This window comes from Ovis aries, chromosome X (genome assembly GCF_016772045.2).
Source record: "Ovis aries strain OAR_USU_Benz2616 breed Rambouillet chromosome X, ARS-UI_Ramb_v3.0, whole genome shotgun sequence".
Lineage (NCBI taxonomy): Eukaryota > Metazoa > Chordata > Mammalia > Artiodactyla > Bovidae > Ovis > Ovis aries.
Genome location: NC_056080.1, coordinates 17,262,299 through 17,277,244, shown reverse-complemented (window position 1 = coordinate 17,277,244; position 14,946 = coordinate 17,262,299). Strand labels below are relative to the sequence as shown.

The 14,946-nt window shown below is 37.3% G+C and overlaps 1 protein-coding gene across 36 annotated transcripts in view; it reads left to right on the top strand.

Annotated features, from left to right (window-relative positions):
• ADGRG2 (adhesion G protein-coupled receptor G2) overlaps nt 1-14,946 on the top strand; it is a 131,230-nt gene that overhangs the window by 85,083 nt on the left and 31,201 nt on the right. For 21 of the 36 annotated variants that reach the window (XM_060407710.1, XM_060407697.1, XM_060407707.1 and 18 more), the window contains 6 exons: nt 2,487-2,525; nt 2,631-2,654; nt 4,084-4,122; nt 6,281-6,322; nt 11,366-11,419; nt 14,581-14,636. In XM_060407710.1, the coding sequence (XP_060263693.1) occupies nt 2,487-2,525; nt 2,631-2,654; nt 4,084-4,122; nt 6,281-6,322; nt 11,366-11,419; nt 14,581-14,636 (254 nt within the window). Of the gene's footprint in view, nt 1-2,486; nt 2,535-2,630; nt 2,655-4,083; nt 4,123-6,280; nt 6,323-11,365; nt 11,420-14,580; nt 14,637-14,946 lie in introns of all 36 variants that reach the window. The other 15 variants (XM_060407686.1, XM_060407689.1, XM_060407694.1 and 12 more) reach the window with 3 other exon arrangements.

Below are 14,946 nucleotides of genomic sequence, written 5' to 3'. Positions count from 1 at the left end.
TTAGTATTCTAGTTCATAAGTGTCCTGAAGAGTATCAAGAACATAAACATGCTGAATGTTCCTATAAAGTGTTGAAATGTTCTCTTAAATATACTTCGTTAGCACCACACTAAATGAATATCTTTCAAAAGGCTTAGGACTCATGAGAATGGGAAGGCAAATGAGTTTAAAAAATTTATAACTGGGACCCATCTTGGCAGGAACCAGGAACAGAACCCACATTTGAGACTGCTGGCTGTAATGGGACCTCAGGGATAATGTGGTCCCACCATCCCCTAGTTAATGACACAGTGATGCCTGTAACAGTTGAGTAACTTATTTAATTTCACACAGCCTTTTGCCTCAAGAGGCAGCAGGTAGCTTCTCTGACTCCTCCTGTATTTCTCTCTTTCTGTAATGTATATGTAACAATCTTTTGTTACAAAACAATCTTTTTTTGTTTGTTTGTTTAAGGAGTGAGTCAACTCATGTTCTGTCCTTCAGTTCAATTCAGTTCAGTTCAGTTGAGTAGTCGTGTCCGACTCTTTGCGACCCCATGAATCGCAGCACCCCAGGGCTCCCTGTCCATCACCAAATCCTGGAGTTCACTCAGACTCACGTCCATCGAGTCAGTGACGCCATCCAGCCATCTCATCCTCTGTTGTCCCCTTCTCCTCCTGCCCCCAATCCCTCCCAGCATCAGAGTCTTTTCCAATGAGTCAACTCTTCACGTGAGGTGGCCAAAGTGCATGAAAGTGAGTTTCTACTGTTATTAATTCATTCACTTAAGTAAAATTAGTAATTACTGTTACTGCTCATGCACATACTACATGCCTAGGAGTCTTCCAACGTCTCATTCTGCTTCCAGTCTTACAGTATAGGGATTATATTCATGTTCTAGATGAGGAGACTGATGGTCAGACAGGATGAAACTTGCTCATTCTCTGGAGCCACACTACTTGGGTTTGAATTTGGCCACTACCCTCCCATCTCCATTGCTAGCTGTGTGACTTTGGACAAGTTCCTTCACCTTACTGTGCCTCAGTTTCTTCATCTATAAATTGGGGAGAATAACAGTACTTACTTCATAGGGAAGTTGTGGAAATGAAATGAAATAACACATGTGCCCAGCACAGAGTAAACCCTCAGCAAGTAATAATGATTGTTATTATTAAGTTATTAAGTCATCAGGCAAAGATTCAGACCCAGGATGGCAAATCTCCAAAGCCCAAGCCCATTTTACTAAGCTAGTTTGCTCCTTCGTTGTTACACTTCTAGGATAAAATGAACCACTGTATTTTTCTTGTGCTGTATTAGTCTTCTTAGACTTAATCATAATGATATCTTTGCAAAGCCCTGTTTGCATGGAATGAGGTCGGAGTTTGGAAACATAGATGCTAGGCACAATCTTGGGGCCCAAGGGGGAGAGCCAGCACACATCCAGGCCTCTGCAGCTGTGCCTGCAGGCCTCTTTGGGTGGTGTCACCATTCAGAAAAATGAATAGTCATTCGTTAAAAACCAGCTTTGGCCAAATTATATTGTTCTGCCCCCAAAATAAAGGATTCTCTATTCACACTTTGAATGTTATTGCTCAAGAACTACCTTGCTTCTCAAGAAATATACTAGGTAAGTTTTAAAAATGTAGTTAAATAAATAAATGAAAGAACTTTAAAAAATGTAGTAAATGACAAAATTTGGAAGCAGTAATGTAGGACAGACAGGGTGTGTGTGTTTCAGCCAACGCATGAATGGTCTAAAACAGACAGGCCAGCCAAGTGCCTCGACACACCCAGATGTTGTCCTTACCAGCTGAATATCAGGCTCCCTACTGCAAAGCTTGTTTTAGTTGTAAACTGTTTATTTGTCCTGTGTATATGGAGAGGTCAAACTATTGGATCTTTTTAATATTTAAACATGCAAAGCGTGTGCAATAGACTGACCTCTTAGTGTAAGTGGAGTTATTCCACAGGAAATTTACAACCTGATTGATTGCCTTAATAGCAGCCGTATTTTAAAATAACTTACCAGGAAATTGTGTTAGGTAGTACAGTATTGAGTGATAGCAGTGTTGTTTTTTAAAATCCTAAATTCACTGTGAGTAGAGTTACCAGGTGTGATTATAAACAGAGTAGAACCTATGTGTCAAATTATTAAACTATAGCATGTCTAGAACCGTCTGACTGAAAAAATTTGAAAATACTTTGTTGTGGTCCCTAAACTTATTTCCATAATATTCTATAGGTCACAGCAGGCTTTGCAGTCATGAGTCTCATGTTGGCTGTGAAATGAAACAGTTATCTTTATTTCATCTCCTAGGTCCTTTCTTTGTGATTTTCTGATAAAATGTATACTCACTGAGTGATTATGGGACTTACAGATTTAACTAGATATTGGTCTGATAGCATGTTGTCTGCTTTTCATGATTATATCTCAAAAGTTCTAACTCCTTAAAATTCAGTAAATAAATTTGTTTCAGTGTATTTATTGGAATTTTTTTCTCCTGCAGTTGAATCATCGCTTGTTGATGTTGTCTCCTACTCCAATGGTACTCCAGGCAAGATTTTGAAAAAATTTAACCTAGATTTACCCCAACTTGTTAAGTTTTGATTTAATTATACCTTTTTCTTGTCTTTTTTCTTTGGGATAAAAGAGGTTGAAACTACAAGCCTAAATGGTAAGAACTTTTCTAAAGCAAGTAAAAATTGAACCCTTAATATAATGAATGAATGTGTAATGAATGATGTTGAAAGTTTCCTTATTCAAATAACAAACACTAACACAAAAAAATCCCCCAGACCCTCAACCTAGACTTTCTGGTTTATTGTGGAGGGAGAACAGTGTCTGCCACTCCAACTATTCTCTGAAAGGAAAGAACTATTGATCACATTTTGAGAGCCTTCCTTACTTTCCGGAACCATGCCAACATACTGTACAGGACAGATTGTTTAAATGGGAAAAACACATCCAGTGACTTTAATATGATTCAGCCTGGATTTGGAGGCACAGAGTGTTCAAAGACAGCCTTTTACAGATGATTTTTATCAATTTTTAAGTAGTATCAAATACCAAAAAAAAAACAAAAAACAAAACACCAACACTCTGGCTTCAGGAAAAGAGCAGAGAATTGGGCTGTTTTCGAGGGAGGTGGGCAAGGCGGCACACTTTGTTCCCTTCCACTGTGGGTAGACAGTTTCCATCTTAGTGCAGTCAAAACCCAACACTTTTCACAATCTCTTAGTTAAGATGAAATCTCACCATGTGGTTGGTGGTTAAGGAGCTAACCAATTAGAGATGCAATACATGCTGATCAAAACTCTTAAATTCACATTTGGTCCAGTGGAAAGGGCCAGACATTATCATTTTTATGTGCAATTACTTTTTTACAGTGAAAGAACATCTTCAAAATTACTTTGGCAGTAGTTTTTAGATCCCATTTATGTGGGTTTTTTTAAAAGTGTGATAATATAATACATACCTTTTTTTCCCCCTTAAAGTTTCATCCAGAATAATAAATTCTAGAAGGATTTTCATTTAAAGAAATACCAATAGGGTAGATTTAAAGTAAAACAAGGTGAAAATGAGATTACCTTAAAAGTTGGTTGAATACCATGTTCAAGATCTCGAACTTAAATTAGAATTCCTTAAAGATTGCTTTAAAAGAGTATACCATTAGGTACAAATGCATTAAGCATCTCCAAGGCTATGTATTAAAGTTAGTACTAACTGTAGAAGGGATACTAACTGTATTCCTTAGGGACTTTCATTATGATAGAGAAAAAAGGGGACAAAATATTAAGCAACATGAATGAGTTTATTTAAATCTAATAATTATAGGAGTGTTATGTTTTAGGCACATAACATGTGTTCAGGAAACACATTTTTAAATGAATGCTTCTCAGGCATTGTCTGTGGGAGTTGGGGAGTGATAGTATGGTAAGGGGGTGGGCAGCAAATACATTTGCTAGTGCCAATTGGCTTTTGCAAAACTCTCTTAACTTCTCCAGGATTTGAAGGAAAGTGAAATGTTTAAGGAACCTATGAAGATGCATGTATTTGTTAATCATGCCAATAAATTGTGCTAATTTTTTATTACTTTATTTCAGATGCTACTTCAAGCGTGTTATCTACTTTGAACAAAACAGGTAACGTCAAGTTATTTCTGAGTATAATAACTTGTATTCTGTGGCTTCTTGAGTTTCTCACTGTGTTCCTCTGGGTTAGTAAAAGTTATCTCCTGGCCCATTTCCTATGACTCCAACTGTTGACTTATTACTCATTTTACTTTGACCCCGAACTATATAGTTCTGGTGTCACCACACTTCTGAGCTTCCAAACTCTTACAGCAATAGCATTCCATTTAAAATAACATTTATTATTTTTCTGATTATAGTAGTAATTCATCTTAACTCATAAAAATGAGGAATATAGAAAAATGCAAAGAGGAAAGTTATAATCATTTTAATATTACTTTCCTAAGACTATTACTGATAATAATTTGGTATGTTTCCATTCACTATCATATACATATATAGTATGTATAAGTGTATAACAAAATTGTCATAGTTTACATAAATTTTTATATCTTGCCCTTTTGACTTCATACTAAGCTATAAGTATTTTCCAGCATCCATTACTACTTTTTTGCTTCAGTTGATTTTATTTATTTATTTTTGCCACTTCATTTATTTTTTTAATTGAAGGATAATTGCTTTACAGAATTTTGTGGTTTTCTGTCAGAATCAGGACGCATCAGCCATAGGTACACCCATGTCCCCTCCCTCCTGAACCTCCCTCCCATCTCCCTCTCCATCTCACCCTTCTAGATTGTCAGAGCCCCTGTTCAGCATCTGTAACTATTAGTGAGTTGATAGTATTCCATCTTGTACCATATGTGAACATTAAATTTGTTTTTGATTTTCAAATAGAAATTATTGCAGTGAACATCCTTGTGCCAATATCTTTGCATTCCTCCCTAATTTCTGTAGAATGTGCTTCAAGGATTGGACTTATTTAGGTCAGCATTATGAATATTTTAAGGCCCTTCACACCTACTATGGAATTACCTTCTAGAAAAGTTGTACCCAACAACATTCCTGCCAGCAATGGATGAGAATGTCTGTGTAACTGTACTTTTGCCCAGAGCTGAGACTATGTCATATTATTATATCTTCCTCTCAATTCCATAGGTTCCATTTTGCATTTTTTATTTGTGAGGCTGAAGAACTTTCTTCCCTAAAACCACTTTCTTTTTTCACTAGAACCAGGAGTTCATTTCACAGTTGTGTTTTATTTACTCTGGAAAAGAATGTATTGGAACAAGCAATATATTTAAATGATTCTTAATGCAAAATGCTGTCAGTCTTTATGATTACCACCAATCATTGCCCATGGCTCTTTCACATACTGAAACAGAAACTCATCAATAACATATAGAAATGAGGTTTCTGAAACTCAGAATACCATCATCATTAAGTGCTCCTCTAAGATTTGACCTTGATGTTTTCTGCAGAACTTGCCACTAACCCTAGGAGACAGACCTTCTTAGCAAATCTGTGCCCTGAACACAGTCTCTTACATCATCCTTACAGTAAGCATTTATGAGCCTGATTCTCTCTTCACTGGAAACCAAGCCATGGCTCTGTCCCCAGAGTGTGTTGGGAAGGTATTTCTAAGGTTTGCTTCCTCAGAGTATGTTAATATTTGCCTATGAATCAAGACTTTGAACAGTTCTCTCCTGGTTCTGCTATGAGCTTATTGTATGACTGTAGTTGGATATTCTCTACCTCTCTGAGGATAATTTTATGTCAGTAATATTACATTATTATTTTATTAATTTCTTAAGAAAATAGCAGGATACTTCATGATATTAGAGTATCATAGCAATATTTTCGATCTTGTATTTAGTGTTTACATTAATGTTCATTCTGAATTGCCCTCTCTTTACAACCTATCACCTGAATGAAGATCCTTATAATGACTTAATTCTGCACATCTGACGTGTAAGTCCACATTAATTTGTCTAGCAGCAGCACATAGAAACTGTGGTAGGATTATGCAAGCAGTGGGGTGTGTAACAGATGTGATCCAACTGGGGAAACAGCAGTCCAAATCCAGACCCACCCTCTGCCAATGATCTGAGTACGTAAAGCTCATTCATCCTGCTACTGAGATGACCCATAGTGTCTTGAAGGTGTCAACAGTATGATTTTCTTAGCAGTTCACTGAAATGATACTCATGGCAAATTGTTTTTAAAAAATAAGTAACAATTCTTCTCTAATGTTTAAATTGTTTCTTTGCAGAAAAAACTAAAATCACTATAGTAAAAACCTTCAATGCATCAGGTACGACTTATTATCAATATCTAGACTTTCTTTTTTTATACCTAAAGTTAAACAAATAGTGGTGGGTGTTTATATTTTCTTTTACCTTTTCCCTGTCTTTTATTTTTATTTTTTAGTTTTTTATTATTTAAATTTTAAAATCTTTAATTCTTACATGCGTTCCCAAACATGAACCCCCCTCCCACCTCCCTCCCCATAACATCTCTCTGGGTCATCCCCATACACCAGCCCCAAGCATGCTGCACCCTGCGTCAGACATAGACTGGCGATTCAATTCTTACATGATAGTATACATGTTAGAATGCCATTCTCCCAAATCATCCCACCCTCTCCCTCTCCCTCTGAGTCCAAAAGTCCGTTATACACATCTGTGTCTCTTTCCCTGTCTTGCATACAGGGTCGTCATTGCCATCTTCCTAAATTCCATATATATGTGTTAATATACTGTATTGGTGTTTTTCTTTCTGGCTTACTTCACTCTGTATAATCGGCTCCAGTTTCATCCATCTCATCAGAACTGATTCAAATGAATTCTTTTTAACGGCTGAGTAATACTCCATTGTGTATATGTACCACTACTTTCTTATCCATTCATCTGCTGATGGACATCTAGGTTGTTTCCATGTCCTGGCTATTATAAACAGTGCTGCGATGAACATTGGGGTACACGTGTCTCTTTCAGTTCTGGTTTCCTCGGTGTGTATGCCCAGAAGTGGGATTGCTGGGTCATAAGGTAGTTCTATTTGCAATTTTTAAGGAATCTCCACACTGTTCTCCATAGTGGCTGTACTAGTTTGCATTCCCACCAACAGTGTAGGAGGGTTCCCTTTTCTCCACACCCTCTCCAGCATTTATTGCTTGCAGATTTTTGGATCGCAGCCATTCTGACTGGTGTGAAGTGGTACCTCATTGTGGTTTTGATTTGCATTTCTCTGATAATGAGTGATGTTGAGCATCTTTTCATGTGTTTGTTAGCCATCCATATGTCTTCTTTGGAGAAATGTCTATTTAGTTCTTTGGCCCATTTTTTGATTGGGTCGTTTATTTTCCTGGAATTGAGCTGCATAAGTTGCTTGTATATTTTTGAGATTAGTTGTTTGTCAGTTGCTTCATTTGCTATTATTTTCTCCCATTCAGAAGGCTGTCTTTTCACCTTGCTTATAGTTTCCTTTGTTGTGCAGAAGCTTTTAATTTTAATTAGATCCCATTTGTTTATTTTTGCTTTTATTTCCAGAATTCTGGGAGGTGGATCATAGAGGATCCTGCTGTGATTTATGTCTGAGAGTGTTTTGCCTATGTTCTCCTCTAGGAGTTTTATAGTTTCTGATCTTACATTTAGATCTTTAATCCATTTTGAGTTTATTTTTGTGTGCGGTGTTAGAAAGTGATCTAGTTTCATTCTTTTACAAGTGGTTGACCAGTTTTCCCAGCACCAGTTGTTAAAGAGATTGTCTTTACTCCATTGTATATTCTTGCCTCCTTTGTCAAAGATAAGGTGTCCATATGTGTGTGGATTTATCTCTGGGCTTTCTATAAAAATGAAATCTGTTCATAATGAATAGATGTTTATGCACTGGGTACCTTAAATTGTACTAAGTGTTTGGGGTTATATAGTAATGTACTGTGTTGTGTGCTGTACTTAGCTGCTCAGTTGTGTCCAGCTCTTTGCGACCCCATAGACTATAGCCTGCCAGGCTCCTCTGTCCATGGAATTCTCCAGGCAAGAATACTGGAGTGGGTTGCCATGCCCTCCTCCAGGGGATCTTCCCAACCCAGGGATCAAACCCAGGTCTCCCGCATTGCAGGAGGATTCTTTACTGTCTGAGCCACCAGGGTATAAATAATTAGACACAATTCCCACTCTCTAGAATCTCCTAGTCTATGGGGAGAGACAAGAGAAACAAACAGATAACTATATGAACATACGAGCGAAAAAAGGCAATGATTACACAAGTGTTTCTGACATAGTTAAGAGGCATGGGAGATAGAAGGACTGCTGCTAATGATTATCAGTGGTATGTAGTTTATGAAGGAAAGATTCTTAGAGGAGTGAACCTCAGAAATTATTTAAATCCAAAAAGAGATGTACTTTTAAGTATCTATTATAAGATTAAGGATTCATGATTTGCTTAACAAAGGCTTCCAATTGATTCAAAGCAGGTTTTGGCAAACTATGGCCTGTGGGCCAAATATGACCCACCATGTATGTTTGTAAACAAAGTTTTATTGGAACACCACCATTCACATTTGTTTATATACATTGTCTGTGGCTACTTTCCTGCCACAATGAATAGTGAAGTCGCTGCAACAGAGACAAAAAATATTTTAGACACACAAAGCCCCAAATATTTACTATTTAACCCATTACAGCGAAAGTTTTCTCACTCATGATTTAAATGCTGACCTGTGGCCATATCCTTGGGGGAAGTTATGGATAACAGCCCTAGCAATTGGAAAGAAAATTCTCAGTATGAATGAATAGCAGAAGACATATATCACTGGAAATGAAGGTACTACTAAAAATTCAGAGAAATAGGAGAGATGATAGAATGAAAAGCTTAGTGAGCAATAGACCAATGGTTGTAAAGAACATATAAACCATTATAACCCACCATCTGTATATTCTGTAGTATTTGCGTAGTATATGTTTTCAATGAGTTATATCCATAAGTAAGTAAATTTTAAGTGAAATCTTTCTATTTTGGTGTGGGTAACATTGCTGGACCAGTATAGAAATCTACATGTCAGGTACCTTTCACCATCTAAATTGTTTGCTCACAGAATCAAAACCCTTAGCTGAAACATGATGCCTACACACCAAATGTCAACTAAATCATTCTGGCAGGAACCACATCACACGTACTAACTCAAATTATAATTTTAGTTTATATCCAAACTAGTTCTCTTGGGAAAGAATTAAGCACTCATAAAGTGCAGTAGAAATAAAATAGCAACCAGACATTGCATACATAATTCTGACCAAACCAGACCTAACAAGGACAGCAAAATATGGACAGCAAAATATTTCTTAATATGACAACCTTTTCCTCTCGGCAGTCTGCTAATACACAATCAACATTTGTCCCTCACTTTTGTTATAGATTTTTGATAATTCGCCAAAGTCAGTTCAGTCACTCAGTCATGTCCGACTCTTTGCAACCCCATGAATCGCAGCACCCCAGGCCTCCCTGTCCATCACCATCTCCCGGAGTTCACTCAGACTCACGTCCATCGAGTCCGTGATGCCATCCAGCCATCTCATCCTCGGTCGTCCCCTTCTCCTGCTGCCCCCAGTCCCTCCCAGCATCAGAGTCTTTTCCAATGAGTCAACTCTTCGCCAAAAGGGTGAAATTAATGAAGAAAAGATTCTCAGTGGAGTAAATTTTGAGCTCTTTTCAAATAAAAGAAAACATGTACCTCTCCTTTCACCAAAGGAGAAGGTATTTCTTAGGTTAATATTTGTGAAGTTTTTTGTTCTAACATGGCTTATTTCTCCTCCCACTCATCTCTACCTCCTTTGTATGCCTATGTCATCTGTTGTACTGTCCATCACTCCATTTTGCCTTCACTGTAACTTTATAACATCATGTGGAATGCCGTGCTGGATGAAGCACAAGCTGGAACCAAGATTGCTAGGAGAAATATCAATAACCTCAGATACGCAGATGACACCACCCTTATGAAGTGAAGAACTAAAGAGCCTCTTGATGAAAGAGAAAGAGGAGAGTGAAAAAGCTGGCTTAAAACTCAACATTCAGAAAACGAAGCTCATGGCATCCGGTCCCATCACTTCATGGCAAATAGATGGGGAAACAGTAGAAACAGTGGCAGACTTCATTTTCTTGGGCTCCAAAATCACTGTAGATGGTGACTGCAGCCACGAAATTAAAAGACACTTGCTCATTGGAAGAAAAGCTATGACCAACCTAGACAGCAACTTAAAAATAAAGACATTACTTAGCTGACAAAGGTCCATCTAGTCAAAGCTCTGGTTTTTCCAGAAGTCATGCATGGATGTGAGAATTGGAGTATAATGAAAGCTGAGCTCCAAATAATTGATATTTTTGAACTGTGGTGTTGGCGAAGATTTGAGTGTCCCTTGGACTGCAAGGAGATCAAACCAGTCCATCCTAAAGGAAATCAGTCCTGAATATTCATTGGAAAGACTGATGTTGAAACTGAAACTCCATTACTTTGGCCCCCAGATGTGAAGAACTGACTCATTGGAAAAGACCCTGATGCTGGGAAAGATTGAAGGTGGGAGGAGAAGGGGACAACAGAGGATGAGATGGTTGGATGGCATCACCGACTTGATGGACTTGAGTTTGAGCAAGCTCCAAGAGTTGGTGATGGACAGGGAAGCCTGGTGTGCTGCGGTCCATTGAGGTTGCAAAGAGTCAGACAGACTGAGCAGCTGAACTTATTACTTGTTATTTACTGGCCAGTATCCCTCACTAGATTGTAAGCTCCTTGAGGGCAGGGTCTGTATCTGGAACCTCCCAAAGCCTATAGAAGGTGGGAGATGTTCAGCCAATATTTCTTTACTTTTACAGGTTTTGCCCATGTGAAACACATTGATGTTATTTCATACATATGTTTACATAAGGAGCTAAGACCAGCATTAGAGTGTTCATGGACTCTCAGGAAAGGAAAGAGAATCTATGAGTAAGGAAGGGCTGTTTCACTTAAAGTCTCTATACTCAGTTGTATTCATGCTATTCCTTCTTTATTGGGGAAAAAATAATTGGGAATGATTAATAATTGGGCAGGATTAATTGGGAATGGGACAAAGAAATTTTCGGGAGGAGTAGGGGATCAGATACTGAATCAGATAAAGAATGGTGTGAGTCCACTTCCATAGCTTAACTACTAAGAAATGAAAACGCATTCCTTTAGTCTTTGTGGAATTAATCATAGCCAATTATATCCAACATATAGTATTTTGGGTACATGTTCAATGCCTGAATTTGTGAATTCTCTTAATGTTGTATTTAATTGCAGGTATTAACATGTTTAACCTGCTGGGTTGTGTTTTCTTTGCAGGTGTCAAGCCCCAGAGAAATATCTGCAATTTGTCATCTATTTGCAATGACTCAGGTTAGTTCTTGTGTACACTACACATGACCAAATAAATAAGCTCCACAGAGAAACGGTTTGTTTTCCTGCTGTGAAGTGTATGATGTGGGACCCTCTGATTTATCTCTTTTCATCACACCTGGCTACCCAGAGTCTCAAATGAAAACCAAAGCAAATTTTAGATATGATTGAAAGTGAGATAATGGATTAATTCCTTTAATGAAACTCTGCAGCAAATATTTTTCACCATAGCTAATATCCTTAGAGTCGACTCATGAACATAATTAATAATGGATTTAATTATTAAAAGCCATTTCTTATATATAAAGTCCTTAAGCTTTTCCATAGGACCTTCAGTATTATAACTTAGAAACAGGATGTTATCTTTTGCTAAAAATAAAATGCTCTACTAGAATGTTGAAAATCTCACGTACATCTAGTTTAATTGGATGCTAATTCCAGGAGTGCCCATAGTGTATTTTGCCATCACTAACTAAGACTGTCCACTGTTTTTAAAAATTAAGATGGAAACCTCTTGAGAACATGCTATTTTTGAAATGGGAATATTTTCCCTTCTGCCATGGGCCAGAAGGAGTGAAGCAACCACTTTTCTCACGTTGGTTTGGCTCTATGGCCTCCCTTCCTTATTAAAATCAATGAAAGCAGATGTGAAAAACAGAAAAACATGGTGTGACAGGTCAGAACTGGATCATGGGAAGAGTGAAGAGGAAGGTAACAGAATATTTTATAATGTTAAAAGTTTTAGTGTGGCTCCAATGATATAAAAAAGCCAATAATTATAGGAAAACATAGGAAACAATTTCAGGTAACATAAGTTAAGGTTGGATGGTTGAGAAAACAAGCAGACTTTCCATTGAAAGAATGTTCCACAAACACTTTATATTTGTGTGAATGTAAGGTTTACTTACATGAGCTTTCTGCTAGTAGTATTCTCCAGGTTGAATATAGCAGGAAAATATTAGCTGACTTTGATTAAAGAAAAAAAAAGTGTTGGATACATTTCACTTTCATATATTGTGTAACTCTCTTCTCTGCTTCTTCTCACCTCCCTCCCCTCGTACCCCTCTCTTCACTGGATACTCCATAATTTCATTATTTTCATGCTTCATTTATGTTTTGGACTGGTGACTAATGTCTAGCTTAATGTTATGTCTACATGCTGTTTGATAACTGTTTCAAAGTTGAACATTTAGTAAAAAAAAAAAAAAAAACTCTGGTCATCTTGAATAACAGATGCCGGGAAGCTGGTTGGAGTAATGTTTTCCCCAGTTAAGCTACTGAATTGACCATTTGTTTTAGTGTCTGGTGAAAACAACCTTTTCAGGGGAGCAACTCATTTGGCACCAGAAATTCCACAATATCCTGCCAGAAACCTTCACTTCTTACAGATTCCAATCTGGATTTATTAAGGGAAATGGAGGCTGGTAAGAAAACTGGGATCTGACCAGGTAGAGTCAGGCTGAAGGTCAAAAGGTAGTGGCTTCCTGGCTGTTCTGCTATCATTGTACACCCAGCACATTCATGAAACTGAACATGTGCTGAATAAGACTGAAGGATGAACTTGGAGAATGGAGAGGCAAGGGAGAAAAATTGTGTGTCAGCACACATACAGTTGCTAAATAAGTTTTTAAAAGCTAAGATTTTAGCAAAAATGGACAAGCAGTTCTATGCATTTATAAATTCTCTTTGGGCTTCCCTGGTGGCTCAGTGGTGAAGAATCAGCCTGCCAATGCAGGAGATGTGAGTTCGATCCCTGGGTCAGAAAGATCCCTTGAAGAAGGAAATGGCAACTTGTTCCAATATTCTTGCCTGGGAAATCCCGTGGACAGAGGAGTCTGGTGGGCTAGTCCATGGGGGTCGCAAAATTCAGACATGACTGAGCCACTAAACAACAGCAGTTGGTTATCTTTGATTTTAATAATTATGTAGTATATTAATTTAAATTTCAGTATCAATATGCAGAGTTTGGGATTCTCAGTAGAAAGGTGGCTGGAAAAGGTAAATCATGTTCGCTGGTCTGATGGCATTGTCAGCCATTTTAAGTGGAAGTGGACTGCTGAGTCCTTGGCTATGGGAATCAGTTATATTTTGGAGTGCAGTGAAAGATGAGATTGGGAGGTCTTCCACCCTCTAGCTCAGGAGTTGGCAAACTACTGCACATAGTTCAAATAATAGCCTGTCACATGTTTTTGTAAATAAAGTTTCATTGGAATACAGCCATGCCATTCATTTATATACTGACTATGGCTGCTCTTACACTATAACCACAAAGTTGTATAGTTTCAACAGAGAACATATAACCCACAAAAACTTCAAATATTTATTTTCTGATCTCTTACAGAAAAGTTGGTTGAGCCCTGCTGTAGTTTATATGATATCCTTGCCTTTCTGCTCAGGAGGCCAGTTTTTTGTCTCTGTAGATTATGAAGTGCACACAGTGTACTTCTGTTAAGGAGTCTCTGTTTTATTAGTTTCCACATGGAGCCAAAGCCCCTCTGAGTATACCCTGCAGGAAATGCTTTGAGTTCTGAAATTGAGTTCAGTATTTCTCAAAGCAGGTGTTTCCAGAACAGAGTTTTCTGGCATTTCTGGGGTGAAAGTCACAAGTTGTTCAACTGAAGAAAGGATTTGCTCTGCATTCTATTCAGGTTTCAAAGCAAAATCTCAACTGTGTTCCTAGGAAAGATAGTGCATTTGGTAACTGCATTTTAAAACAACAACAACAAAAACTGCAAATGGCAAGGAATAAAGAGACTTCCATAAGGTAGCTTAACTGCTGAGAAATACTTTTTCTCTCCCTTCCCTATCTCCTATAACTGCAACTATAACAGCTTAAAAATATTTTTAGCGTTTGAGCCACAGTTCCCCTAGTTAACATCTTGACAGAAAACAGTCTTGATGAGAAACAGGTAGGGATAAAATTTCTTGACAAATAGATAAGCTTTTTCTTTTTCTGCATTGCCACATAAAATGTAGAGTTGATATTTTCTGAAAATTGTACTGATTGATAATCATTGAATAACTTTTTGACAGAAAAGAGAGTAAATGTGAATAACAAAGACTTTGTTATAAAGTAATATGATGATCTTTTTCTGTGTCATATTAATCCTCAAACTCTAAGGATGCAAGTCTCAGATTTCTTTTTGAAATTTTATTTTTAGCCTTTTTTAGAGGTGAGATCATGTTTCAATATGATGAAGAAAGCAATATTACCCAGGTAGGTTTTAAAGATTTTTTTAATTGCAATTTAAAAAGTGAATTCTCAGATATTCAAAGATTTAAGGTTCAAATTATTTCTGATATTTTGCATATTTACTTTTATGGCCAAATTTAAATAAAGTATGTGTTGTTGAAACACTAGCTTTGTCAAGAGGGCTTGATTTCATAATAATCATGGAGTTTTGTTAAAAATTATGTTTTAGTTTTCACTGGGTTTGCTGCTGAATATGAGTGTTTATATGATGTAGTTCTATTGCCAGTCAGAACTTTAAATTATATTAGAAACTCCTAGCAATAGGAAATACGTT